Source organism: Sus scrofa, chromosome 6 (genome assembly GCF_000003025.6).
Source record: "Sus scrofa isolate TJ Tabasco breed Duroc chromosome 6, Sscrofa11.1, whole genome shotgun sequence".
NCBI lineage: Eukaryota > Metazoa > Chordata > Mammalia > Artiodactyla > Suidae > Sus > Sus scrofa.
Window position 1 is genome coordinate 97,131,277 of NC_010448.4, and position 26,102 is coordinate 97,157,378.

At 41.4% G+C, this 26,102-nt stretch overlaps 1 protein-coding gene across 10 annotated transcripts in view; it reads right to left on the reverse strand.

Annotated features, from left to right (window-relative positions):
- Window positions 8,853-26,102, reverse strand: part of PRELID3A (PRELI domain containing 3A) — a 60,664-nt gene continuing 43,414 nt past the window's right edge. For 6 of the 10 annotated variants that reach the window (XM_021096035.1, XM_021096033.1, XM_021096034.1 and 3 more), the window contains one exon: window positions 13,478-17,069. In XM_021096035.1, coding sequence (XP_020951694.1) covers window positions 16,699-17,069 — 371 coding nt within the window. In that variant the 3' untranslated portion in view covers window positions 13,478-16,698. Of the gene's footprint in view, window positions 9,365-10,727; window positions 11,062-13,477; window positions 17,070-26,102 lie in introns of those variants that run through there. The other 4 variants (XR_002344989.1, XM_021096038.1, XM_021096041.1 and 1 more) reach the window with 2 other exon arrangements.

Below are 26,102 nucleotides of genomic sequence, written 5' to 3' on the forward strand. Positions count from 1 at the left end.
GGGGTTGGGTATGGGGTCCAGGGCATCCCAAAGTTTGTGCTGGCCTATCAGCAGGCAGGGCCAGTACCTGGGCCCATTTGATCCTCAGGTAGGGTCTGACCTGTGTTGCAGGATTGTAGTTTTTTTGCTTTGGGTGTCTGTCTTCTTATGAATGAGGCTGGTCAAGAGGCTCGTGCAAGCTTCCTGGAGGGAGGGGCTGGTGCCTGTTCACTGGGGGGGTGGAGCTGGGTCTTGGCCCTCTGGTGGGATGGGCCATGTCAAAGGGCATGTCCAGAGGTGGCTGTGGGCTCTTTAATCTTAGGCAGCCTGTCTGCTGACTATGTGGCCAGGACTTGGCACTCATGATCCACATGGCAGCCATCAGCCTCAGCAGTGTTCATACAGCTTAATGTTCTCCAATATACCTACCCTCAGTATTTATGTTCCCAGGGTGAGTTGCTGCTGTCCCCTGCCTCTCCAGGAGACCCTGTAAGTCCCGCTGGTAAGTCTGGCCCAGGCTATCAAATTCCTCCTTTTGCCACTGGTCCTGGTATGTGTGAGATTTTGTGTGCATCCTTTAAGACTGAGGTCTCTATCTCCCCCGAGTCCTCTGGGGCTCCTGCAATTAAAGCCAAATGCTCTGAGAGTTCGTCTTCTCCATGCCAGACTCTCACTCAGGTGGGGGAGCCTGATGTGAGGCTCTAAATTCTCACTCCTTGGGAGAACCTCTGCAGGATAATTACTCTCCAGTTTGTGGGGTCGCCCACCAGGGGACTATGGAATTTTGACTGTGTCAAGAGGCTGCCCCACCTACTGGTTTCATTGTGGTTCCTTCTTTATGTCTTTAGTGTAGATCTTTTATAGTAGGTTCCAGTCTTCCTTGCCATGGTTATTCTGCATTGGCCATGACTTTGGTGAGCTCGTGAGAGAAGCTGAGATGAGGGCTTGCTCGTCTGCCATCTTGGCTGCCCAATCTCTCATTGACATTAATTTTAAAGGATTTTTGAGTCTTGATGAGATAAAGCTGTGAGAGTAGGATGATGTGGATCTCACCTCTTCCCACAAACACATCAGGAATCCATCTACAAATAGAACAATCTTCATAGGACACTTACTGAACACTGGCAGGCTTCAAACACCTGCAGTACAAGAAGGATCTCCACATAATTGGGTAGGATGAAGGGAAAAAAGACAGAAAAGAGAAGTGGAAGCAGTTTAGGACCTGCAACCCTGGAGCTAAAGAGGGAGGTCAGCTAGGACAGGAAAGGTGCTTCTGAGGCCTGGAGGAGGACACAGCACTGGTCTGTGGCAGGTGGGACACAATGAGACCTATACTGATGGTCCATTCCATCCCCTGCATGTCCCAGCCTGAAACTTGTGACCATGGATACAGCACAGGCCGGGTGCTGAAACATGAGGTTTTAGAGAACAGACTTGGGGAGAGAACTGCAGGTGACTATGCCAAGGCAGCCTGGAGGGTGGAAGGCATAACACCACAGCCAGGAATATCTGGGGAGGTGGCCTGGGTGGCCACAGAAACTAAGCACCATTGTTAAGTGATATCAAGGGGCGGAGCCACCATTGCAGCCTCTTCCCTCACGCAGGCCCCTGCCCCTGCAGGCCCTGAGGGAAGCTCCCACTTGGGGCCTTGCCTCTGCAGGCCCTGAGGGAGCCTCCCACTTGGGCAGACATGCTTGCTCCAACCTCTGGCTTGCCACGCCCACAAAAGTGAGATCATGCAACTGGTCACTGCCCACCCACCTCCCACCTGGGCAGTCTCCAGTGGGTTGCCCACATGCAGAGGTGGAGTTTAACCACAGCTGAGCCCCAGGGGCCATGTGACTAAGGAAGAAGAGCAGAAATCTCTCTCCCTGGCTGTGAGAACCTCAGATTTATACCTCCACTGCTGACTTTGTAAAGTCAGCACCTATGGAACATTCCAATGGACGAGTACTCCCACAACTAAGACAGATCTGGTTTTAGTAGCTTTGGGCTTTGTGGTCACATACACACAGCAGCTAGACCAGGAGCTGCCTTCGTAGCTCCCACAGCAGGCCAAGATGCATGACTATTGCTGTCCTCAGAACTGATTTCGATGGATCTGCGGTGGTAGCATGGTGAAAACACCACCTGAGAGACAACATGGCCAACTGCCAGCATACCAAAAGTTCAGGTGGGGCTGAGAGCCATGCCAACAATAGCGTACTTTGTAAACCCACACAACAGGTCAAAGGTGACACAACAAAGCACACTCACAAGTGAACAGCTCCAGCAGAGGAATACTCACAGGCTCCTCTCCTGGTGGGAGCACTCTAGTTCTGCCTACTTCACGCCACAGGGCAGAAACATAGCTTATAAACATTGAGTAGGAGCTCTGGGGGCTCCTACTCAAATAGCTAGGGAGCATATCCTCCCCCTGACATGGCAGTGACAACCACAGAAAAAAGAGGAGGCTCCCCTCAATATCCAGAGCAGGCTCTCGTCACCACATCAATCACACCTCCTATCAAGGGGATAACAGTTAGCATACACTTAGGAAAGAGGTGGCAGGTATCCACAATAAAAGCAGCCCTGTACCAAAAAATTTAAACTCCTATAAGGGTGCCTAAGGTTGTCCTGAGCTCACAGCCTAAACACCCCTCTTGAGTGTGACCACCCAAGGAATAAGACCCACCTCCACTCATCACTGGGCAGGCACCAGTCACTCCCACCAGGAAACCTGCACAAACCCTAGACCAAAATTACCCACCAGGGAGCAGACACCAGAAGCAAGAGGCCCTACAATCCTTCAGCCTGCAGAAAGGAGACAGAAAGTCAGGCAAAATGAGAAAACAGAAAAATGTGTTTCAGATGAAGGAACAAGTTAAAAACCCACACACACACACACAAAAACAAATAAATGAAGAGAGATTGGCCATCTACCTGAAAATGGGAATGATGATAGTAAGGATGATCCAAGATGCTCTAAAAAGAGTGGAGGGACAGTTCAAGAAGTTAAATGTTTAACAAAGAGCTAGAAGATCTAAAGAACGAAGATGAACAATACTGAAATGAAAAACACTCTAGAAGGAATCAATAGTAAAATAACCTAGGGAAAAGAATGAGTAAGTAAACAGGAAGACAGAGTGGAGGAAATCACTGCCACAGGAAAAGAATAAAGAAAAAAGAATAAAAAGAAATAAGGACAGTCTAAGAGACCTCTGGGACAACATTAATTGTACCAACATTCGCATTACAGGCATCCCAGAAAAGAGAAAGAGAAAGGCCCAAGAAAATATTTGCAGAAATTACAGCTGAAAAATTCCCTAACATGGGAAAGGAAACACTCAAGTTCAGGAAATGCAAAGAATCCCATATAGGACAAATGCAAAGAGAAACATGCCAAGACACATATTAATAAAGCTGACAAAAAATATTAAAAGCAACAATGGAAAACCAACAAATAATATACAAGGGAACCCTCATAAGGTTATCAGTAGATTTTTCAGCAGAAACTCTGCAGACCAGAAGGGAGTGGCATGACTTGTTTAAAACTGATGAAAGGAAAAACCCTTCAACCAAGAATACTCTACCCAGCAATGATCTTATTCAGATTTGATAGAGAAATCAAAAGCTTTTCAGACAAGCAAAAGCTCAGTGAATTCAGCACCACCACCCCAGGTTTGTAACTGCTCAAAAAATTTCTCTAAGAAGAAAAGACAAGACCACAACTAGAAACAAGAAAATTACTAACAGGAAAGTTCACTGGTAAAGGCAAACATAAAATAAAAGTAGGAAATCAGCCACAGTTGAATATGATATCAAAACTATCAATCATGAGGAAAGTACAAATGCAGAATAATCAAAATATATTTGAAATTAAGAGACCAGCAACCTAAAACAATTACATATATACAGACTACATATCAAAATCTGATAGGAATTGCAAACCAAAAAGTACAATAGACATATACAAAAAGAAAAAACAAACCAAATACAATACTAAAGATAATCATCAAGTCACAAGAGAACAAAAGAGGAATGAAAGAAAAAAGATAAAAAATAACAAATCCAAAACATCAAAATGCCAATAAGTACACACATATGGATAATTACACTGAATGTAAATAGATTAAATGCTCCAATCAAAAGACATACACAGCGATCCACTTCAGATCTAGGGACACATACAGATTGAAAGTGAGAAGATGGAAAAGTGTATTCCCCATATGGGAAATCCAAAGACAGAGTAGCAATACTCATATCAGACAAAATGGGCTTTAAATGAAGACAGTTACAAAGGAAAAAGAAGTCCACTACATAATGCTCAAGGGATCAATCCAATAAGAAGATATCACAATTGGAAATATTATATACACCCAACACAGGAGCACCTCAGTACATAAAGCAAATATTAACAGACATAAAAGGAGAAATTGGCAGTAACCTAATAATAGCAGGGGACTTGAACACCCCACTTACATCAATGGATGATCATCCAGACAGAAAATCAATTAAGGAGAGATAGGCCTTAAATGATACACTAGACGAGATAGATTTAATTGATATTTACAGAACATTCCATCCAAAAGCAACAGAATACAAATTCAAGTGCATATATAGACCATTCTCCAGGATAGATCACATGCTAGGCCATGAATCAAGCCTTGATAAACTTAAGAAAACTGAAATATTATCAAGCATCTATTCCAACCACACAGAGGTTAGAAATCAACTACAAGAAAAAAAAAACAGGAAAATACAGAAAAAATATTCTACTAAATAGCCAATACATCACTGAAGAAATTAAAGAGGAAATTAAAAAAAAAAAAACCTAGAGACAAATGAAAATGAAAACGCCAGAGCTCCTGCTGTGGCACAGTGGGTTATGAATCCGACTGCAGTGGCTCAGGTTGCTGTTTCACTCCCCTGCCTGGCATAATGGGTTATAGGATCTGGCATTGCAACAGCTGTGCTCTAAGTTGCATCTGTGGCTTGGATTCAGTCCCTGGCTCAGGAACTTCCATGTGCTGCAGGTGCAGCCATAAAAAAGAACACGAAAAAGAAAATACAACAATCCAAAGCCCATGGGCCACAGCAAACACAGTTCTAAGAGGGAAGTTTATAGCAATATAATCTTACCTCTCAAACAACATAACCTTACACCTAAAGCAACTAGAGAAAGAACAAACAAAACCCAAAGTTAGTAGAAGGAAAGAAATCATAAACATCAGAGCAGAAATCAATAGAGACTAAAAAACAGTAGAAAAGATCAATGAAATCGAAACTTAGTTATTTGAAAAGATAAACAAAATTTATAAACTTTTAACCAGATTCATCAAGCAAAAAAAAAAAAAAAAAAAAAGGACCAAACTGATAAAATCACAAATGAAAAAGAAGTTACAACTGACACCACAGAAATACAAAGGATCAGAAGAGACTACTATGAGCAAATATATGCCAATAAAATGGACAACCTAGAAGAAACTGATGAATTCTTAGAAAAGGTACAACCTTCCAAGACTGAACTGGGAACAAGTAAAAATATGAATGTACCAATCACAAGTACTGAAATTGAAACTGTGATTTTAAAACTTCTGAAAAATAAAAGTTCAGGACTAGATGGCTTCTCAGGCTAATTCTATCAAACATTTAGAGAAGAGTTAACATTTATTCTTCTGAGACTCTTCAAAAAAACTGCAGAGTAAGGAACACTTCTGCACTCATTCTATGAAGCCACCATCACCCTGATACCAAAAACCAGGGAAAGATACCACAAAAAAAGAAAACTACAGGCAATACCACTGATGAACATAAATGTAAAAATCCTCAACAAAATATTAACAAATTGGGAGTTCGCATCGTGGCTCAGTGGTTAACGAATCTGACTAGGAACCATGAGGTTGCAGGTTCGATTCCTGGCCTTGCTCAGTGGGTTAACGATCTGGCGTTGCCCTGAGCTGTGGTGTAGGTCGCAGACATGGCTTGGATCCTGCATTGCTGTGGCTCTGGCATAGGCTGGCAGCTACAGCTCTGATTCAACCCCTAGCCTGGGAACATCCATATGCCACAGGAGCGGCCCAAGAAATGGCAAAAAGACAAAAAAAAAAATATATTAACAAATTGAATCCAGCAATACATTAAGAGGATCATACACCATCATCAAGTGGGGTTTATCCCAGGAATGAAAGGATTTTTCAATATCCCCAAACCAAACAGTGTGATACACCATATTAACAAACTGAAGAATAAAAACCATGTGATCATCTAAATAGATGTAGAAAAAGTTCCTGGTAAAATTCAATATCTATTTATGATAAAAACTCTCTAGAAAGTAGACATACAGGGAACCTACCTCAACATAATAAAGGCTATATATGACAAACCCATAGCTAACAATATTCTCCATGGTGAAAAGCTAAAAGCATTTCCACTAAGATTAGGAACAAGACAAGGATCTCCACTCTCACTTTTTATTCAACATAGTTTTGGAAGTCCTAGCCCCGGTTATCAGAGGAGAAAAAGAAATAAAAGGAAGCCAAATTGAAAAAGAAGTAAAACTGTCACCGTTTGCAGATGACATGATATTGTACATAAAAAATCCTAAAGATGCTAAGAGAAAACTATTAGAGCTAATCAATGAATTCAGTAAAACTACAGGGTACAAAATACACAGAACTCTCTTGCATTCCTATACACTAACAATGAAAGACCAGAAAGCAAAATTAGGGAAACAATCCCATTTACCATCACATTAAAATGAATAAAAATGCTTAGGAATAAACCTACCTGAAGAGGTAAAATAGCTGTATTCCTAAAACTATAAGACTGATGAAAGAAATCAAAGATGACACAAACAGATGGAAAGCTATACCATGCTCTTTCATCAATATTGTTAAAATGAGCATACTGCCCAAGGCAATCTACAGAATCAATGCAATTCCTATTCAATTACCAATGGGATTATTCACGGAACTAGAAGAAAAAAATTTTTAATTGGTGCATAAACACAAAAGGCTCCAAATAGCCCAAGCAATCCTGAAAAAGAAAAATGGAACTAGAGAAATCAGGCTCCTTGACTTCAGACTATACTGCAAAGCTACAGTGATCAAAACAGTATGGTACTGGCACACAAACAGAAGTATAGATCAAGGAAACAGAATAAAAAGCTCAGAGATAAACCCACATACCTACGGTTAACTAATCTATGACAAAGGAGGCAAGAATATACAATCAGAAGAAAAGACAGTTGCTTCAATAAGTAGTTCTAGGAAAACTGGAAAGCTACATGTAAAAGTGAAATCAACATTCTCTAACACCATACACAAAAATAAACTTAAAATGGATTAAAGATCTAAATGTAAGGCCAGATACTATAAAACTCCTAGAGGAAAACATAGGCAGAACATTCTTTGACAAATTCCTGCGAGAAGCAATATCTTTTTAGATCCACCTCCTAAAGCAATGAAAATAAAAACAAACAAATGGGACCTAATTAAACTTAAAAACTTGTGCACAGCAAAGGAAATCATTGGGAAAAAAACCGAAAAGACAATCCACAGAATGAGAAAAAATCTTTGCAACCGAAGCGACCAACAAGAGCCTAATCTCTAAAATATACAAACATCTCCTGCAGGTTTTTTGTTTGTTTGTTTTGTTTGTTTATTTCCTCATCTACAGCATGTGGAAGTTCCTGGACTAGGGATCAAACCTATGCCACAGAAGCAACCTGAGCCATCCAGTATCAGATCCTTAACCCATTGAACCACAAGGGAACAACTCATGCAGCTTTATATACATATAAAATCCAATCAAAAAATGGTCAGAAGATTTAAACAGATTTCTTGGTGTTCCCTTTGTGGCTCAGCAGGTTAAGGACTGGACAGTCACCATGAGGAGCAGGTTTGATCCCTGGCCTCACTCGGTGGGTTAAGGATCCAGCATTGCCACAAGCTGCTGTGTAGGTCACAGATGTGGGGCTTGGATCCAGTGTTGCTATAGCTGTGGTGTAGGCTTCAGCTCCAGCTTTGATTCGACCCATAGCCAGGGAACTTCCTTATGCCACAGGTGTGGCCCTAAAAAAGAAAAAAACAAGAAAAAATAGACATTTCTCCAAAGAAGACAAGCAGATGGTCAACAGACACATGAAAAGATACTCAACATAGCTAATTGTTAGAGAAATGCAAATTGAAACTATGCAGTATCACCTCATACCAGTTAGAATGGCCATTATCAAAAAGTCTATAAATAATAAATGCTGGAGAGGGTATGGAAAAAAGGGAACCTTCTTACCCTGTTGGTGGGAATGTAAATTAGTACAACCACTATGGAAAACTGTATGGAGATTCTTCAGGAAACTAAATATAGAATTACCATATGATCGAGCAGTCCTACTCCTGGGGATCTATGTGGAAAAAACCTTAATTTGAAGAGATAATGTACCCCAGTGTTCATACCAGCAAGACATGGAAACAACCTGAATGTCCATCAACAGAAGAATGGATAAAGAAGATATGGTGCATATACACAATGGAATACTGCTCAGCCATAAAAAAGAACAAAACAATGCAATTTGCAGGAGTTCCCATTGTGGCTCAGTGGTTAACAAACCCAACTAAGATCCATGAGGGCTTGGGTTCAATCCCTGGCCTTACTCAGTGGATTAAGGATCTGACGTTTCAGTGAGCTCAGACACAGCTCAGATCTGGCGTTGCTGTGTGGCTGTGGAATAGGCTGACAGCCATAGTTCCGATTCGACCACTAGCCTGGGAACCTCCATATGCCACAGGTATGGCCCTAAAAAGACAAACGACAAAAAAAAAAATGCTATTTGCTGAGGTTTGGATGGACCTAGAGATTATCATACTAAGTGAAGTCAGACAGAGAAAGACAAATACCATATTATATCACTTATATGTGGAATCTAATAAAATACCATACAAAATAACTTATTTATGAAACAGAAATCAACTCATAGATTTCAAAATCAAACTTAAGATTACCAAAAGGGAAACTGTGGGGTAGAGGGATAAACTAAGAGGATGGGAATAACAGATAGACACTAATATATATAAAATAAATAACAAGGACCTAATATATAGCATAGGGAAATCTAAATATTCTGTAATAACCTATGTGGGACAAAAGAATGGATATATATATACATGTATATCTGATTCATTCTGCTATATATCTGAAACTAATACAACATTGTTAGTCAATAAGTTTTTTTTTTAAAAAAAGAATTCTTGCGTCTCAAGCTTAGCATCAATATTTTGTATTATGAAAATATTACCTCTCGATTCCTCTTCATAGCTCCTGGACAAATAGTTGAAAATTAGCAGTCACATCACAGTGAATATAATGACCAAAATGCACACTTGTAGTATTCCTTGAAAGAGTCCTCCTATTCCAGATGCAGTCAGAAAAAAAAAAAGTTTTGAAGTGGGTCTTCCTTACGTACATTCTGTAACCAAGGAGCCTTTTGAATTACTCTACTTATTTGGGTTTCAACTTTTCTGGGGTTATTCAAATATATATAGAAGGAGTTCTAGGCTATTACACACATTTCCTTTTTTGCTAAAACAAAATGTTAAAGCTATTTTATTGTCTAGTATTATTCTGGCTCAAGAATCTTATGTCTTCTGCTGGGGGGCTATGTCATGAGTTGTCTCATTTGCCATCACTATTCCTAAAGTAAGAGAAACTTTTCATAGTTATAAGAGGAGACCTTAAGACAATAAGGGTACTGGCAGCTGCTGGCAGATACTGTTGTGAGAACAGCTGGTGGTATCCTTGACACTGATATAGCTCAGAAAATTCATGCTCTCAGTGATACAGCAATCTGTCGAAACCATGTCCAAAATGAACACTCAGCTCCATCTGGATGCCTGAACTATAATTACCCTATTTTTACTTTAAAAAATATATTCTTTACTTTAATGGTTAAAGCAGACATATGATGTATGTTTCTCTGGCCATAAACAGGCTGTTTAGACCAGCCTTAAGTTCAAGTTATATCATGTATAAGGCAGAATGACTTCCCCATACGTCAACGATGGAGAAAATTTCCTCCATTATTTTCTTTTCTTTTTTTTTTTTTTTTTTTTTTTTGACTACACTTGCAGCATGTGGAAGTTCCTGGGCCAGGGATCAAACACATGCCACAGCAGTAACCCAGACCACTGCGATGACAATGCTGGATCCTGAACCCACTGAGTCACAAGAAAACTCACATTTTCCCCTTTTGATTGCAAATCTTTCTATAGAAAGCACTGATGATCAAAATTTTGTCCCTGGAGTTCCCGTCGTGGCGCAGTGGTTAACGAATCCGACCAGGAACCATGAGGTTGCGGGTTCGGTCCCTGCCCTTGCTCAGTGGTTTAACGATCCGGCGTTGCCGTGAGCTGTGGCGTAGGTTGCAGACGCTGCTCAGATCCCGCGTTGCTGTGGCTCTGGCGTAGGCCGGTGGCTACAGCTCCGATTGGACCCCTAGCCTGGGAATCTCCATATGCCGCGGGAGCGGCCCAAGAAATAGCAACAACAACAACAACAAAGGCAAAAAGACAAAAGACAAAAAAAAAAAAAATTTTGTCCCTCAATGCCAGGGTGGGTGCTTCCTGCCCTGGTTGTATCATGTCCTTAGGACTAGGCCTACTTTTATGTGTGCACACGCACTCACACACACACACACACACACACACACACACACCTTTGCCTAGTTGCTCATGCTGGGGGGAAATTAATGAAACAGTAAATAAGCTCAGAGGTAGATTAATGGGGAAACATTTTATAGGCTATACATTTTGTCAATTGTCACACAAATATTGTACACATGCTTCTAGCAGTGGACTTAAAATAAGCAGTGATACACGCCATGAGTAGTTACACTCTGTGACACCTTTCCTAGAGACTTTTCTTTCCATTTTAATATGGAGACAAACATTCAATAAACATTTTTATGAGATCATCAGGGTTTCTATCAGAATACTTTAATTTCTTACCCAGTTCAGCAGTATGATCTGAAAGTTATCAGAAACCTCTACTTGTCAAGAAGTCCTTTCTAGGAATCTTCCTGAAGATGAAGCACTTTTGCAAAAACATCTAGTGAAACATTACCTCGTTGAGAATGACAAAAGACTTAAAAAGGCCCAAAGATCTAATTGCTATGTAATTGACAAAGAAACTTAACCAGGTTGCTGTGACATACATTTTAAGATAATAACTAGAATTGACTGATGACATAACATTAGGACATAATCAAATTTCAGGAACTTCATGTAATTTCTAGGACATTTATATTAATTACATTTATCCATACCATATAACCTAGGAACGTTTATCTCCACTCATGTGCCAATGATTCTCATGTAATATACAAAATAATCCCAATTCATTAAATAATTCTCATTAAGATGCTTTAGATGCCCTCTGAAACATGCCAAAGGTAGCTAGAGAAAGAAACTTAGGAGTCTTACAATCTATAATCAAAAGCAGCTCAATATTCCAGGAAATTTTTTTTTTTTTTTTTTTTTTTTTTTTGTCTGTTTGCCATTTCTTGGGCCACTCCCACGGCATATGGAGGTTCCCAGGCTAGGGGTCCAATCAGAGCTGTAGCTGCCAGCCTACACCAGAGCCACAGCAACGTGGGATCCGAGCCGCATCTGCAACCTACACCACAGCTCACAGCAACGAAGGATCCTTAACCCACTGAGCAAGGCCAGGGATCAAACCCGCAACTTCAAGGTTCCTAGTCAGATTTGTTAGCCACTGAGCCACGATGGGAACTCCAAAACTTTGTTCTCTTAACAGAGAAAATCAAACTCCAATCTTGTGCCAGCCTACTTTTAATAACAAAACTTATTCACTTAATTAAAATCAATCTAGTTTTGGCCAGTCTTGACCATGAACAAAACTCATTTCTCAAGGGTCCTTTTCCACAAACATCCTATCATTATCCATATTAGTTTGTCCCTGATTTTCTTTCCCATCCAGAAACAACCGGCTCTAGGACAAAATTACTTTTTGTCCCTCAACAAAAGTATCCATTCTTTATACCTTCTTGCACTAACAACATATATCCTTTCTTTACATACTGAAACACTTATTATTTTTAGTAGTTTAATTACATGTATTATTATCTTTAACTTTTAAAAACAGTATTCTCCAGCAATAACCAGGAAGCAAGCCATTGTAAAGTATTTGTTATACCAGCATTTCTTGATTGGCAAACTTGGTGAACACATTCCATAACCTTCTTTTATTTTTTATTTTTGTTGCCATTTCTTGGGCCACTCTTGCGGCATTTGGAGGTTCCCAGGCTAGGGGTCTAATCGGAGCTGTAAGCACCGGCCTACACCACAGCCACAGCAACGTGGGATCCGAGCCACATCTGCAACCTACACCACAGCTCATGGCAACGCCGGATCCTTAACCCACTGAGCAAGGCCAGGGATGGAACCCACAACCTCATGGTTCCTAGTCGGATTCATTAACCACTGTGCCACGACGGGAACTCCTCCATAACCTTTAAAAACATACATTTTCTGGAGTTCCTACTGTGGTGCAACCGTATTGGCAACGTCTCTGGGGAGCTGGGGCACAGGTTCTATGCCTAGCCCCAACAGTGGCCTGGGGATCTGGTGCTGACACAGCTGTAGCATGGGTCTGATCCCTGGCCCGGAAACTCCACGTACTGTGGGGCAGCAAAAAAAGAAAAACAAAACCAATACCACATACCTTGTCTCACAGCATAATATCTTTTTTTAGTGAGGTACAAGATGTTTGTCTAATAAACCCAAACTTTTAAACATTTTTTCTCAGAGTTCCTGTTGTGGCTCAGTGGAAACAAATCTGACTAGAAACCATGGAGACGCAGGTTTGATTCCTGGTCTCACTCAGTGGGATCTGGTGCTGCTGTGAGCTGTGGTGTAGGTCGCAGACGCGGCTTGGATCCCACGTTGCTGTGGCTCTGGCGTAGGGCTGGCAGCTACAGCTCTGATTTGAACCCTAGCCTGGGAACTTCCATATGCTGCAGGTGCGGCCCTAAAAAAGGACAAAAGACAAAAAAAAAAAAAAAAAAAAAAAAAAAAAGATCTAGACATTCAGTGAATCCTCATTATTTACCTTAATTTAGTAAAACTCTAAAGTTTCAAGTTACCAACCTCTGGAGAAACTAAAACACAATTATTCCTAAAGAGTTCTCCTAAAAGATTCTATCCCATTTATCTCTATTTCATTACTAATGAAAATATCATCATACGAAGTTAATGTTTTCTTGCTGACAAATTTTGCAATAGATGTAATATGACTTATTTGGCATCTAGAAAACCTAGGTACAATAAATATTTTATACTTAATGACTCTAAAGACATGTCTATATTAAATAAACCAACAAACTTTAATATCAGATATTAATTTAATACTGAATATTATATTCCCCAGATCATGTGAAAGTTCATTGTATTTGAGAAGTTATATGAGCACTTAATTTCTTTAAAACAATTTAAATAGAGCTCACTCATTAATCCATTTTTATATGAAGACAGAAGCAGAGATCTCAGATTTATTTTAAAACTTAGTGATGAATCAGACATTGTAATATAAAATTCATTAGGTTTACAAATAACATTGGAATAGGTTTCCTTTACAAAGCCTCTTCCCCCTCTTCTTGTTTTCCAGTTTCAGGTTCTACCACTTAACCCTCAGGCTATAGCCTCAGGCAGTGTGAGTTGTGTTTGCATTCCAAGGACATGGTAAGAGTTATAATTTGAGCTTCCTCTCAGGGTCAAAATTTTGAGAAAAAAAAAAAAATCTATCAAACTAGTTTTCTCCAACTGAGCAAAAAATAACAAGTTTTGGGATCTTTCACCAGAGTCTAAAGAATATTTTGGCCACACAGAGTCCAAAAAATCATCTTTCTCTTTATAGGGGCCTAAAAATCTCCCAGTTTTGTAAAATACGCCTCCCCAGGGGACCATAAGATGGAACAGAGCTCTGATTTCACGTTTTTCTCTTCTCTGGCCAAGATCACCAGAGACAGACCAGACCAAGGCAGGTCATTACCTGGTGGCCTCTCAGGGTCATAGTTCCCAAGCACTAGATTGCAAAGTGTTTGTTTTTTTAAAGACTGCACCCATGGCATATGGAAGTTCCCAGGCCAGGGACTGAATCCAAGCTGCAGCTGCAACCTACTCCACAGCTGTGGCAACACTGGATCCTTAACCCACTGTGCTGGGCCGAGAATCAAACCCACACTGCCACAGGGACAACACCGGACCCTTAACCTGCTGTGCCACAGCCAGAGCTCCTGGAAAGTTTCTCATCTGCCGTTGCAGACAGGGGTGCAGATAAGCCTTGGTCTAACAGGGAGTTTTCTAGTTGTCACTCAGGCAGTACTGGTTGGCCAAAAGGCAAAGACAATCAAAGTGGCATTCCACTTAAAAAGAGATGACAAAGTTTGACATCTTTCCCTCCGAAAAGGGAAGTTCCAGTCAATAAACCAGTAGGGAGAGTTCCCTGGTGTGGTCGAAGGGGGATTCCACCACTTACCAGAGATGCCAACCAGACCAAACCAGGACCAGAGTCTTGCTCCTTCACCATGGAATCAGAAATGCCACAGGCCAGCCATGTCAGGTCAGTAGCCAGCACTCGAGGCTGTCCCTGAGGCCAAAGTGCTCAGGCAGCTGCCAGACCAGATCCATGGGTTGCCACAAGCTAGATACCTGCTCCAAATGGGTCACCAAAACTGTTACCCAGTTTTGCTCCCCTGATGCACAGCAAGGCCAATCTGCTGCCCCCAGGTGGTGGTGAAGGAAAATGCAGCCTTTACTACAGGACACCCAGCGTGGGGCCAAGCAAGGAGATCTGGCAGCTCATGACCAAAAGACCCAAACTCCCTGGTGGCTTTCGGACAAGGACTCTTTTCTTTTCTTTTTTTTTTTTTTTTTTTTTTTTTTTTTTTTGTCTTTTTGACTTTTCTAGGACCGCTCCTGCGGCATATGGAGGTTCCCAGGCTAGGGGTCTAATCGAACTGTAGCCGCCAGCCTACACCAGAGCCACAGCGACGCCAGATCCAAGCCGCGTCTGCAACCTATACCACAGCTCACAGCAATGCCAGATTCTGACCCACTGAGCAAGGCCAGGGATCGAACCTGCAACCTCATGGTTCCTAGTCAGATTCGTTAACCACTGCGCCACGACGGGAACTCCTCGGACAAGGATTCATAAAGGCCAGGTGAGGGGAGGGTCACAGGGAGCCTGCCCCTTTCACTGGTGTTAACTCGTACTAGTAATTATAAAAGTTTTTTAAAAAAAAAACATACTGTCACCAAAATATTATGTTCCACCAGTGAGGCCAGTATCCCCAGTACCAGCCGCACCAGTAGTCCCCGCAGGGTCTCTGTGGTGCAGCGATGGGCCAGCACCCTGGTGAGAGCACTGTGGCCAGGAGCTGTGAGGCTGCACGGAGGTCTTCATGCCCACTCTCTGCCTGGATCCCATCAGGCAGGTTCCAGCATCCACACTGTACACATGGGAACGTAGGAACAAAACTTAGGGCTCACAGGGTAAGCCTGGGCTCACCACACACTCCATAAACCCACAGCAGGTTCACAAAGCTCTCCCCCAGCCGCCAAAGTCCCCTGACTCTCCTGTGGATACTGAAGCTGTAAGAGGGCCTGTGAAAATCTGTTCTCAGCACACAGACATTCCTGAAGGCGGAGCTGTCTGTTCTTAGTACAAGGACATTCCCTAAGGCCTTGCTGTAAGAGATCTGCCAGGGAAGAAAGGGGAATTCACCGCAGACTCCCAGCACATGGCACCCCCTTCCTCACCACAAGGACGGAAGTGCTGGAGCAAAGTCACTCACTTTTGAGAAGCCAGAAGCCACTGGCACAAATCAGACAGAGACACTTGGTTCTAATGCCAAATGGGCAGAAGTGTCTTCAAAGAGTATTCAGCACTCTAGGTTTCCCTTGAGCATCAGCCCAGTAACTTCTGGTTTATCTGCAGAGGTGACACAGTAACTAGTGCATTCAACTTTGATTTCCACCAGACTTAAGGGACACTGTAACAGAGATATAAAGGAGGAAACAGAGGAAAGACAGAATTCTGGATTTATTTCTATGCTTTTGGAAAAAAAAAAAAAAAAAAAGCCTTAGGCAAGTAATAGGACATTATCAAAATAACTAGTTTCTCCTAATACTCATTTCTCTAAAAAGAGCTAAAATGGTTGGTTCAGTTAAAACATAAAGAAAAATGCATCTCATTTCATGTTCAGAAACTAAAATGATATAGGGATGCTTTATGTTACTTGTTATATATTTAAAAACCCATCTCCAAGATGAAATCTAAGGTCTCATGAAATCTGCCAAACAAATTAAGTGATGTTTGTAGAGCAGGAAACTTGAGTACTGGCAGGTTTGCCGCAGAGCCCAGGGCAGAGGCCCAGGCCCAGCGCTTGTTGGCGGGGCAGCTCCTGGGCCACATCAGACCTGGCAGGATACCAGGGCCGAGGGCCTGGAACCTACAGAATTAATACGCTCCAAGGCCAAGCTCAGGCTCTAATGTTTAAAACCCGCTGCTGCCCTGACAGATCATTCTTCCCGAGAACTGTCCCTGACCATAGCAAACCTGCAGCTCGACGCCCACAAGTATTTCCATCCAAGTGTTGGAAGGTTACAGCGTGTGGGAAAGCTGTTCCCTTTTTCACTGATACTCTAGTTACTAGAGAAGGGAATATCAAAGGGTTAACTTCTTAAACAAAAAAACCTTTCCACCAAAAAAAAAAAAAAAAAAAAAAAAAAAAAAAAAAAGAAAAGGTAACCAGTTGGCCCAAATGTAGCAAATTCGGCCCCTTTCCAGAGTCCCTCTCCTCAAAGTCCCTGGACACACAGGCAGTAAGCACGAATGTCCCCTCTGACACACGCGCAGAGCGTGCACATCAAGCCCCGGCCGCTGACTTGCTGCCCAGCCTGTGTCTCGTGTCCTGGGCGAGGGGAAGCGCAAGGCCAGGGGCCGGTGGTACTTCACGCCCTGCTGCAGGCAGGGGCTGCCAGGCCCTCCAGCTCCAAGTTCAGGTGGCCGATCACCCACTCCAAGGCCTCGCGACCCTGCCAAGAGAGCAGCAGTGAGGACCCTCTGGGGAAGAGCCTCCGCGGCCCAGTGCCCTCATGTTCTGGTCTCTGCTGAGAGCCACTCAGTAGCCAGGCTGTCCCCGAGCACCACACAACAGCAGTGCTGAGGGATACTCATTATGAAACACGCCAGCTGAGAATCGATCCCAAATTAGAAATCCAGGTTAAGTTTCACACAGCCATCGACACACTGCTTCCTCTATTTTGTCAGACAATATTTACCACTGTTCTTACTGTGAATTCCAAATACAGCTGTACAGATAAACACTGAATCCACTTCCAGACCAAACTGAAAGTTCCGAAGCCAATTTTATGCTTAAAAAAAGCCTCTGAAGATAATCATTATTGCTTGCTTTCTTCATGACTGACCCCCTCAAGAAAAAAATGTATTTGTACTGTAATGCACAGGAGAACAAAACCTCCACATACACACATGCTTTCAGTCTACCAAAAAATCAAAGAGCCAAATAACTGACATTCACAAACTGTCCTTGCCCTAAAAATGCAATTTCCTTGCAAAATTATGCAGGGCACCTCTGCATACTCCAGCCATTGTAGAGTATTCACGAGAATCCACCCTTTCTGGCACTTGTGCCTACTCTGAAACTGCAGTTTGCACAGGCTCACAGATAGAACAAACCAAAGGGTATGAGTGGGAGCAGGGAGAGGGAGGGACAAGACGGATGGAGGATTAAGATTTTTGGGGTTTTTTTTTTTGCTTTTTAGGGCCGCACCTGCGGCATATGGAGGTTCCCAGGCTAGGGGTCTAACCAGAGCTACAACTGCTGGCCACAGCCACAGCCACAGCCACAGCCACAGCCACACGGGATCAGACCTGCACCACAGCTCACAGCAATGCCTGATCCTTAACCCACTCAGGGAGGCCAGGGATCAAACCCACAACCTTATGGTTCCTAGTTGGATTCGTTTCTGCTGTGCCACGACAGGAACTCCGGGGATTAAGATTATACAAACTATTATGTGTTAAAATAAATAAGCTAAAAGCACAGGGAATACAGTCAATATTTTATAATAACCATAAATGGAATATAACCTTTAAAAAATTGTGCATCACTACGTTTATACCTGAAACTTATATAATATTTTAAGTCAAGTATTCCTCAATAAAAAATAGATGAATATTTTTTAAAACCAGTTTCCAAAATGAGTTTCCATGTCTCCCTCTAGAACAGAACTCCCTACATGACAAGTTTTAGACCATTACCTCTATGAGGTTATCCAGAGTCACCCCGAGTTTGTGGAACAAGAGGTTCACTGCAGAAAGGGTCACAGGGTAAAAGACGATGCTTCCCATTGGTGACACTATGAAGAGACATCAGGGGAAAGTGGGACGAAGAGAAAAGCTCCCTTCACACTCATCACTACAGATAGGAGTGAAGGCTCTACATCTGGGAAGGAAGGACAGGATGCTACAATGAGCAGGAAAGACTTAGAAATTTAGAAAACCGTTTGCCAAGATAAAAATTAGTGAGAGTTGGAAGGTTGAAGTCCAGGAAATCTCCCAGAAGGTAGAATAAAGAGGAGAAAAACTATAAGAAAGTTCCAAGAGCAATCCAGAAAGCTTAACATATGACCAAGAGGATCTGCAGAAAAAGAGGAGAGAGAAAATGCTGGGGACGTTACCAAAGGCACCAACACAATGGTTTTCTTTGGATGTCTCAGCTCTGTGTTTACATGGATGTATTTTTTTATGTCTTCCTGTTCTTTACTGAGGTGAAATTCACAAAAATTAACCTTTTTGGGAGCTGCCATCGTGGCGCAGCGTAAATGACTCCAACTAGGAACCATGAGGTTGCGGGTTCGATCCCTGGCCAAACTCAGTGGGTTAAAGCTCTGGCATTACAGTGAGCTGTGGTGTAGGTCGAAGATGCAGCTTGGATCTGGCATTGCTGTGGCTCTGGTGTAGGCCAGCAGCTGCAGCATCGATTAGACCCCTAGCCTGGGAACTTCCATATGTTGTGGGTGTGGCCCTGAAAAGCAAAAAGAAAAAAAAGAAAACCTGTTTTTGTTTTTTTTTTAGGGCCACACCCACAGCATAAGGATGTTCCCAGGCTAGGGGTCCAATCAGAGCTGTAGCCACAGGCCTACACCAGAGCCACAGAAATGCAGGATCTGAGCTGCATCTGCGACCTACACCACAGGTAACGGCAACGTTGGATCCTTAACCCCCTGAGCGAGGCCAGGGATTGAACCGGTGTCCACATGGATGCTAGTCAGTTTCATTAATTGCTGAGCATGATAGGAACTCCACCTCATAGTTTGATTTGCATTTCTCTCATAATTAGTGATGACAAATTAAGCATTTTTCACATGCCTGTTGGCCATCTGTATGTCTTCTCTGGAGAGATGTCTAGATCTTTTGCCCATTTTTTGATTGAGGTTTTTGATTTTTGAGTGGTATGAGCTGTTTGTATATTTTGGAAATTATTCCCTAATTGGCTGCATCATTTGCAAATATTTTTTTCCCATTCTGTAGGTTGCCTTTTTGTTTTGTTTATGGTTTCCTTTGCTGTCCAAAAACTTTTAAGTTTATTTTGGTCTCTTTTATTTTTTTGTTCTTTTCCTTTTTTTTTTTTTTTTTTTTTTGCTTTTTTAGGGCCGTACCTGTGGCACGTGGAAGTTCCCAGACGAGGGGTTGAATTGAAGCTACAGCTGCTGGCCAGCACCACAGTCACAGCAACACCAGATCCAAGCCATGTCTGTGACTTACACCATAGCTCACTGCAACGCTGGATGCCCGACCCACTGAGCAAAGGCCAGGGATCCAAAAGTGCATCCTCATAGATACTAGCCGGATTGGTTTCTGCTATACCACAACAGGAATGCCCTCTTTTTTCATTTTTTCATTTTTTTTTTTTTTTTATTTTTTGGGCCAGACTCAAGGCATATGGGAAGTTCCCAGGCTAAGGGTCAAATCACAGCTGAAGCTGCCAGCCTACGCCACAGCTCAGGGCAATACCAGATCCTTAACCCACCGAGCAAAGCAAAGGATCAAACCCACATCCTCATGGATACTAGTCAGGTTCATAACTCATAGAGCCAAAACAGGAACTCCCTATTTTTGGTTTTATTTCCATGACTCTAGGAGACAGATCCAAAAAGATATTGCTGTGATTTTACGTCAAAGAGCTTTGTGCCTGCTTTCTTCCAGGAGTTTTATAATATCCCATTTTACATTTAGTGTTATAGAATGTTCTCATTTCATTCTTTTACATGCATCTGTCCAAGTTCCCTTTCTTACATGTTGATATCCAGTTGTCTCAGCACCACTTTTTTTGTTTGTTTGTCTTTTTGCCATTTCTTGAGCTGCTTCTGCTGCATATGGAGGTTCCCAGGCTAGGGGTCGAATCGGAGCTGTAGCTACCGGCCTACGCCAGAGCCACAGCAACTTGGGATCTGAGCCGAGTCTGCAACCTACACCACAGCTCACGGCAACGCCGGATCCCCAACCCACTGAGCAAGGCCAGGGATCGAACCCACAATCTCATGGTTCCTAGTTGGATTCGTTAACCACTGAGCCACGACGGGAACTCCTGAGCATCATTTCAATCCATGAGCAAGGGATGTCTTTTCACTAAGTTTTCTTCAATTTCTTTCCACAATGTTTTGTAATTTTTAGTGTACAAGTCCATCTTATTTCTATAGGTTTCACACTTGGTATTCTTTTCAGATCGTGCATGGCTACTGTAAAGAAACACACTGGTTTTTATGTGTTGATCTTGTACCCTGCAATTTCGAGGGGCAGTTTCTATTTTCATTTTTAAAGGTTTTATTCAAGTATAGTTGGTTTACAATGTTGTGATGATTTCTGCTATACATCAAAGTGATTCAGTTACACATGTACACACATCCATTCTGTTTCAGCTTTTTCCCCCATGTAGATTATCACAGAATATTGGGTAGAGTTCTCTGTGCTATACAACAGGTCCCCATTGTCCAATCATTCCATATACCTTAGTGTGCACATGCCAATGCCAAACCATTGCTGAATTCCTTTATTAGCTTTTTTGTGAATTCTTTGGGATTTTCTGTATATAAGATTGAGTTATCTGTGACTAAAGATAGTTTTACTTCTTCCTGTCCAGTTTGAATGCCCAATATTTTTTTTTCTTGTCTAACTGATCTAGCTAGAACTTCTACTCTAAAAAATATATATACTTTAATTTAAAAATACTTTATTACTAAAAATGTTAATTAGCTGAGCCTTCAGCAAGTTGTAGTAGCATCAAAGATCACTGTAACAAATACAATGAAAAAGTTTGAAATACTGCAAGAATTACCAAAATGCGACACAGAGATATAAGCAAATGCTGTTAGAAAAATGATGCTGACAGACTTGCTCAAAGCGAAGCCAAGGTGCCACAACCTTCAATTTGTAAAAAATGCAGTATCTTCAAAGTGCAAAGAAATGAAATGCAATAAAATGAGGTATGCCTGTATCTTCTTAAGTCCTTTCATTTCTGTGATGTTTGTAGTAATGCCTCCCACTTTCATTTCTGATTTTTAAGTTTTGAACCTTCTTTTGTGCTTGGTCAGTCTAACCAGATTTGTCACTCTTGTTGATCTTTTCCACAAAACAACTTTTGGTTTTAATAATTCTGTTGTTTTTCTATTCTCTATTTAATCTCCTCTCTAATGTGTATAATTTTTTTTTTTTCTTTCTGCAAGCCATGGATTTAGTTTGCTCTTCATTTTCTAGTTCCTTAAAGTCAGGTTAATGACTTGACAGCTTTCCACTTTTCTGGCTGTGCCCACAGCATGCCAGGGATCCCAGGAAGCTCCCAGGCGAGGGATCAAATCTGAGCCACAGCCAAGTCAATGTCAGATCCTTAACCCACTGAACCACTAGGGAATTCCAGCTTTCTATTTTTTAACGTTTGTAATATGAATTTCCATCTGAGTACTGCCCTCACTGCCTAAGTTTTAACATGTTGTGATTTCATTTTCATTCATTTTATAATTTCGCTTGTAACTTCTTTGACTCACTGGTTGTTAGAAGCATGCTTTTTGATTCCATATTTTTTTAATTTTTCAGTTTTCCTTATGCTATTGATTTCTGCTATCATTTCACTGTGATCACAAAATATACTTTGAAGTCTTCTTGAGTTTACTGACACTTGTGTCTTTTTGGCCTTATATATGTCTATCCTGGGGAATATTTCATGTGCTTTTCAGAAAAAAAAATGTGTTTTCTGCTGTTCCTGGGTGAAGGGTTCTATATATGTCTGTCAGGTCAAGTTGGTTTATAGTGTACCTTAAGTGTTCCATTCATTGCTGATCTTCTGTCTAGATGTTCTATCCATTATTGAATATGGATTACTGAAGTCTCTATTATTGTAGAATTGCCTCTTTCTCTCTTCTGCTGTTTGCTTCACAGAGTTGGGGGTTCCATAGTGTGGTGTGTATACAGTTTTAACTTCTATCTTCTTGATGAGTTAGTTGGCCCTTGTGTAAATATACAATCTTCCCTTGTTGCCTGTAACAATTTTTGACTTAAAGTCTTTTTCTGATATTAGTGTGGCCACCCATTATTGGTTGCTATTCACATGGAATATCTTTTTCCATCCTTTCACATTCAACCTACTTATGTCACTGGCACTAAAGTGAGTCTTGTGTAGGCAGTATATACAGAAGGATCATGTTTTTCATCCATTCTGCCAACCTCTTTTTTATTTATTTATTTATTTTTTGCTTTTTAGGGCTGCACCCTCGACATATGGAGGTTCCCAGGCTAGGGGTCGAATCGGAGTTGCAGCTACCAGCCTACACCATAGCCACAGTCATGCGGGATCCGAGCCACATCTGCAACCTACACCACAGCTCACAGCAACGCCAGACCCTTAACCCACTGAGTGAGCCAGGGATTGAACCTGTGTCTTCATGGAGGCTAGTCAGATTTGTTTCTGCTGAGCCACAACAGGAACTCATATTCTGCCAATCTCTTTTAATTGGTGATTTTAATCCATTTGCCAATAAGTAGATGCTAAAGAAGCACTAACTCCTTATATTTTGCTATTTTTTTCTATAATTTCCATAACCTTTTCTTCCTGAATTCTTTCTTCACTGTCTTCTGTTATATTTGATTGATTTTTTCTAGTATACTATCTTGATTCCTTCTTTATTTTCTATATATATTTTCTATATATTTTTACCCTATGATTATAATTATCATCTTAAAAATCTAGTTTGAATTGATAACAGTTTAGCTTCAACAGTGTATTAGTCATGGTTCTCCTGAGAAACAAAACCACTAGAATGTGTGTGTGTACACTCACACACACACACACACATACACAGAGATGTAAGGAATTGGCTGTGCTAATTACAGAAGCTACCAAGTCCAAAATCTGCAGGGTAAGTTAATCAAGATTCATTTGGCACCCCTGGTTGGTTTAGGTATTTGATTAGAATCCTGAGTTCTCCAGAAGTTGATTCTGTCATTTGGAGCCAGTTTACTGTTTCAGTGGGGGAACTGAGTCTTGGAACACCTCCTCTGCCATTTTCTGTGATGTCACTATGTATTATTTTAAGCTTTAATTCCGAAATTATTATAGACTCACAGGAAGCCACAGAGGTAGTACAGGAACACCCCATGTCCCCTCTACCCACCTCCCTCAGTAGCATCTTATGTAATTGTAGCACAGCACCAACACCAGGAACTTACACGCACAGTGCAGCAGAGTGAGCTTTTAAAAGATGTCTTCAAACAAGGCTGAACCAAATGAAATTTCACATCAGGGACAAAGAGAGCCTAAGAGCTTTCAGAGTGCAAAGAAGCTATATACAGAGGATCAGGAATTGGGGTGGAAAACAGTAGAGCAGTGCCTTCCAAATTCTGAGTGAAAGTATTTTTAATCTATAATTATACGTCCAACCAAGCTTTGGGTGTGGAATGAGACAGAAGGGACATTTTCAGATGCCAGGTCTTGGAAGCCACTATGGGGTGTCTTTCCCCATCTTGCTGTAGGAAAAGAGAGAGGGAAGGCAGGGAGGCCAGGAGACAAGAGCTCCAGGAGGCGTGAAGGGCCAAGAGGGATGACAGCCATGCAGCTGCTGGTCAGAGAGAGCGAGACTGGCCTCCAGGAAGGACAGCACCAGGGGAATGGGAAAGGACCGCACTACCTGCAGGGTTTGACCTGTGGAAAGGTTGTCACATGCATTACAAAGAGTGGGTGAAGACCGTGGGAGGACTCAGCCAGAGACTTCTAAAAAATAAAATTAGCCTCACTCAGTGGGTTAAGGATCTGGCATTGCCATGAGCTGCAGTGTAAGCTGAAGGTGCAGCTCGGATTCCACATTGCTGTAGCATAGGCTGGCAGCTGCAGCTCTGATTTGACCCTAGCCTGGGAACTTTCATATGCCCGTGTGCAGCCCTAAAAAAAAAATGGAAAAAATAAAATTAAACAGAGGAAAAGGATAAGACAATTACCTTCGAGGGGGAAAATAACTATTAAGGAAGAAAATGTAATTACAGTATACTTCTTCCCTCAGTAATAAATAATAATGATGTATTTTTAAATTACCAAAATAATAATAATGTGCTTTTAATTATAAGTTATGACAAAGCTATATTGGGGAAATGGGAATGGGAAGATTTAAGAGAAAGAAAATAATCTATTGCAGCAGGAAGTCAAGAGATAATGTCTAAAATTGTTCAATCACAAAGAAATGGAAAGATATCCCATGCTCTTGGATTGGGAGAATTAACATTGTTAATATGGTCATGTTACCCAAAGCAATCTACAGATTTAATGTAATCCCTATCAAATTACCCATGACATTCTTCACAGAACTAAAACAAATAATCCTAAAATTATATGGAAACAGAAAAGACCCAGAATCACCAAAGCAATCATGAAGAAAAAGAACTAGGCTGCCTGATGGGAGGGGGAGAGAGTGGGAGGGATCGGGAGCTTGGGCTTATCAGACACAACTTAGAATAGATTTACAAGGAGATCCTGCTGAATAGCATTGAGAACTTTGTCTAGATACTCATGTTGCAACAGAAGAAAGGGTGGGGGAAAAATGTAATTGTAATGTATACATGTAAGGATAACCTGACCCCCTTGCTGTACAGTGGGAAAATGAAAATAAAAAAAAAAAAAGAAAAAGAACTAAGCAGGAGACATAACCTTCCCAGACTTCAAACAATACCACAAAGCTATAGTAATTAAAATGGCATGGTACTGGAACAAAACAGACACATATGGATCAATGGAACAGAATAGAGAGCCCAGAAATAAACCCCCACACCCATGGTGAATTAAGCTTCAACAAAGGAGGCAAGAACATGTAATACAGAATAGACAGATTCTTCAGTAAGTGTCAGTGTGAAAGTTGGACAGCCTCATGCAAATTGATGAAGAACACAATCTCACACCATGCACAAAAATAAACTCAAAATGGCTTAAAGGCTTAAACATAAGACATGGCACCAGGAGTTCCCATTGTGGCACAGGGGAAACGAATCCAGCTAAGAACCATGAGGTTTCAGGTTCCATCCCTGGCCTCACTCAGTGGGTTAAGGATCCGACATTGCTGTGAGCTCTGGTGTAGGTCTCAGACGTGGTTCAAATCTCACATTGCTGTGGCTGTGGTGTAGGCGGCAGCTGTAGCTCTGGGAACCTCCATATGCTGCAAGTGTGGTCCTAAAAAGCAAAAAACAAAAAAAACAAAAACAAACAAACAAACAAAAAATGACCCCCATAAAACTCCTAGAAGACACTCTCTGACATAAATTGTACCAATGTTTTCTTAGGTCAGTCTCCCAAGGCAATAGAAATAAAGACAAAAATAAACAAATGGGACCTAACCAAACCTACAAGCTTTTGCACAGTAAAGGAAACCATTAAAAAAATGAAAAGACAACCTACATAATGGGAGAAACTATTTGCAAACAATGTGACTGACAAGGGCTTAATTTACAAATTAATTACGCTGGTACAACACAACAACAAAAATACAAACAACCTAATCGAAAATGGGCAG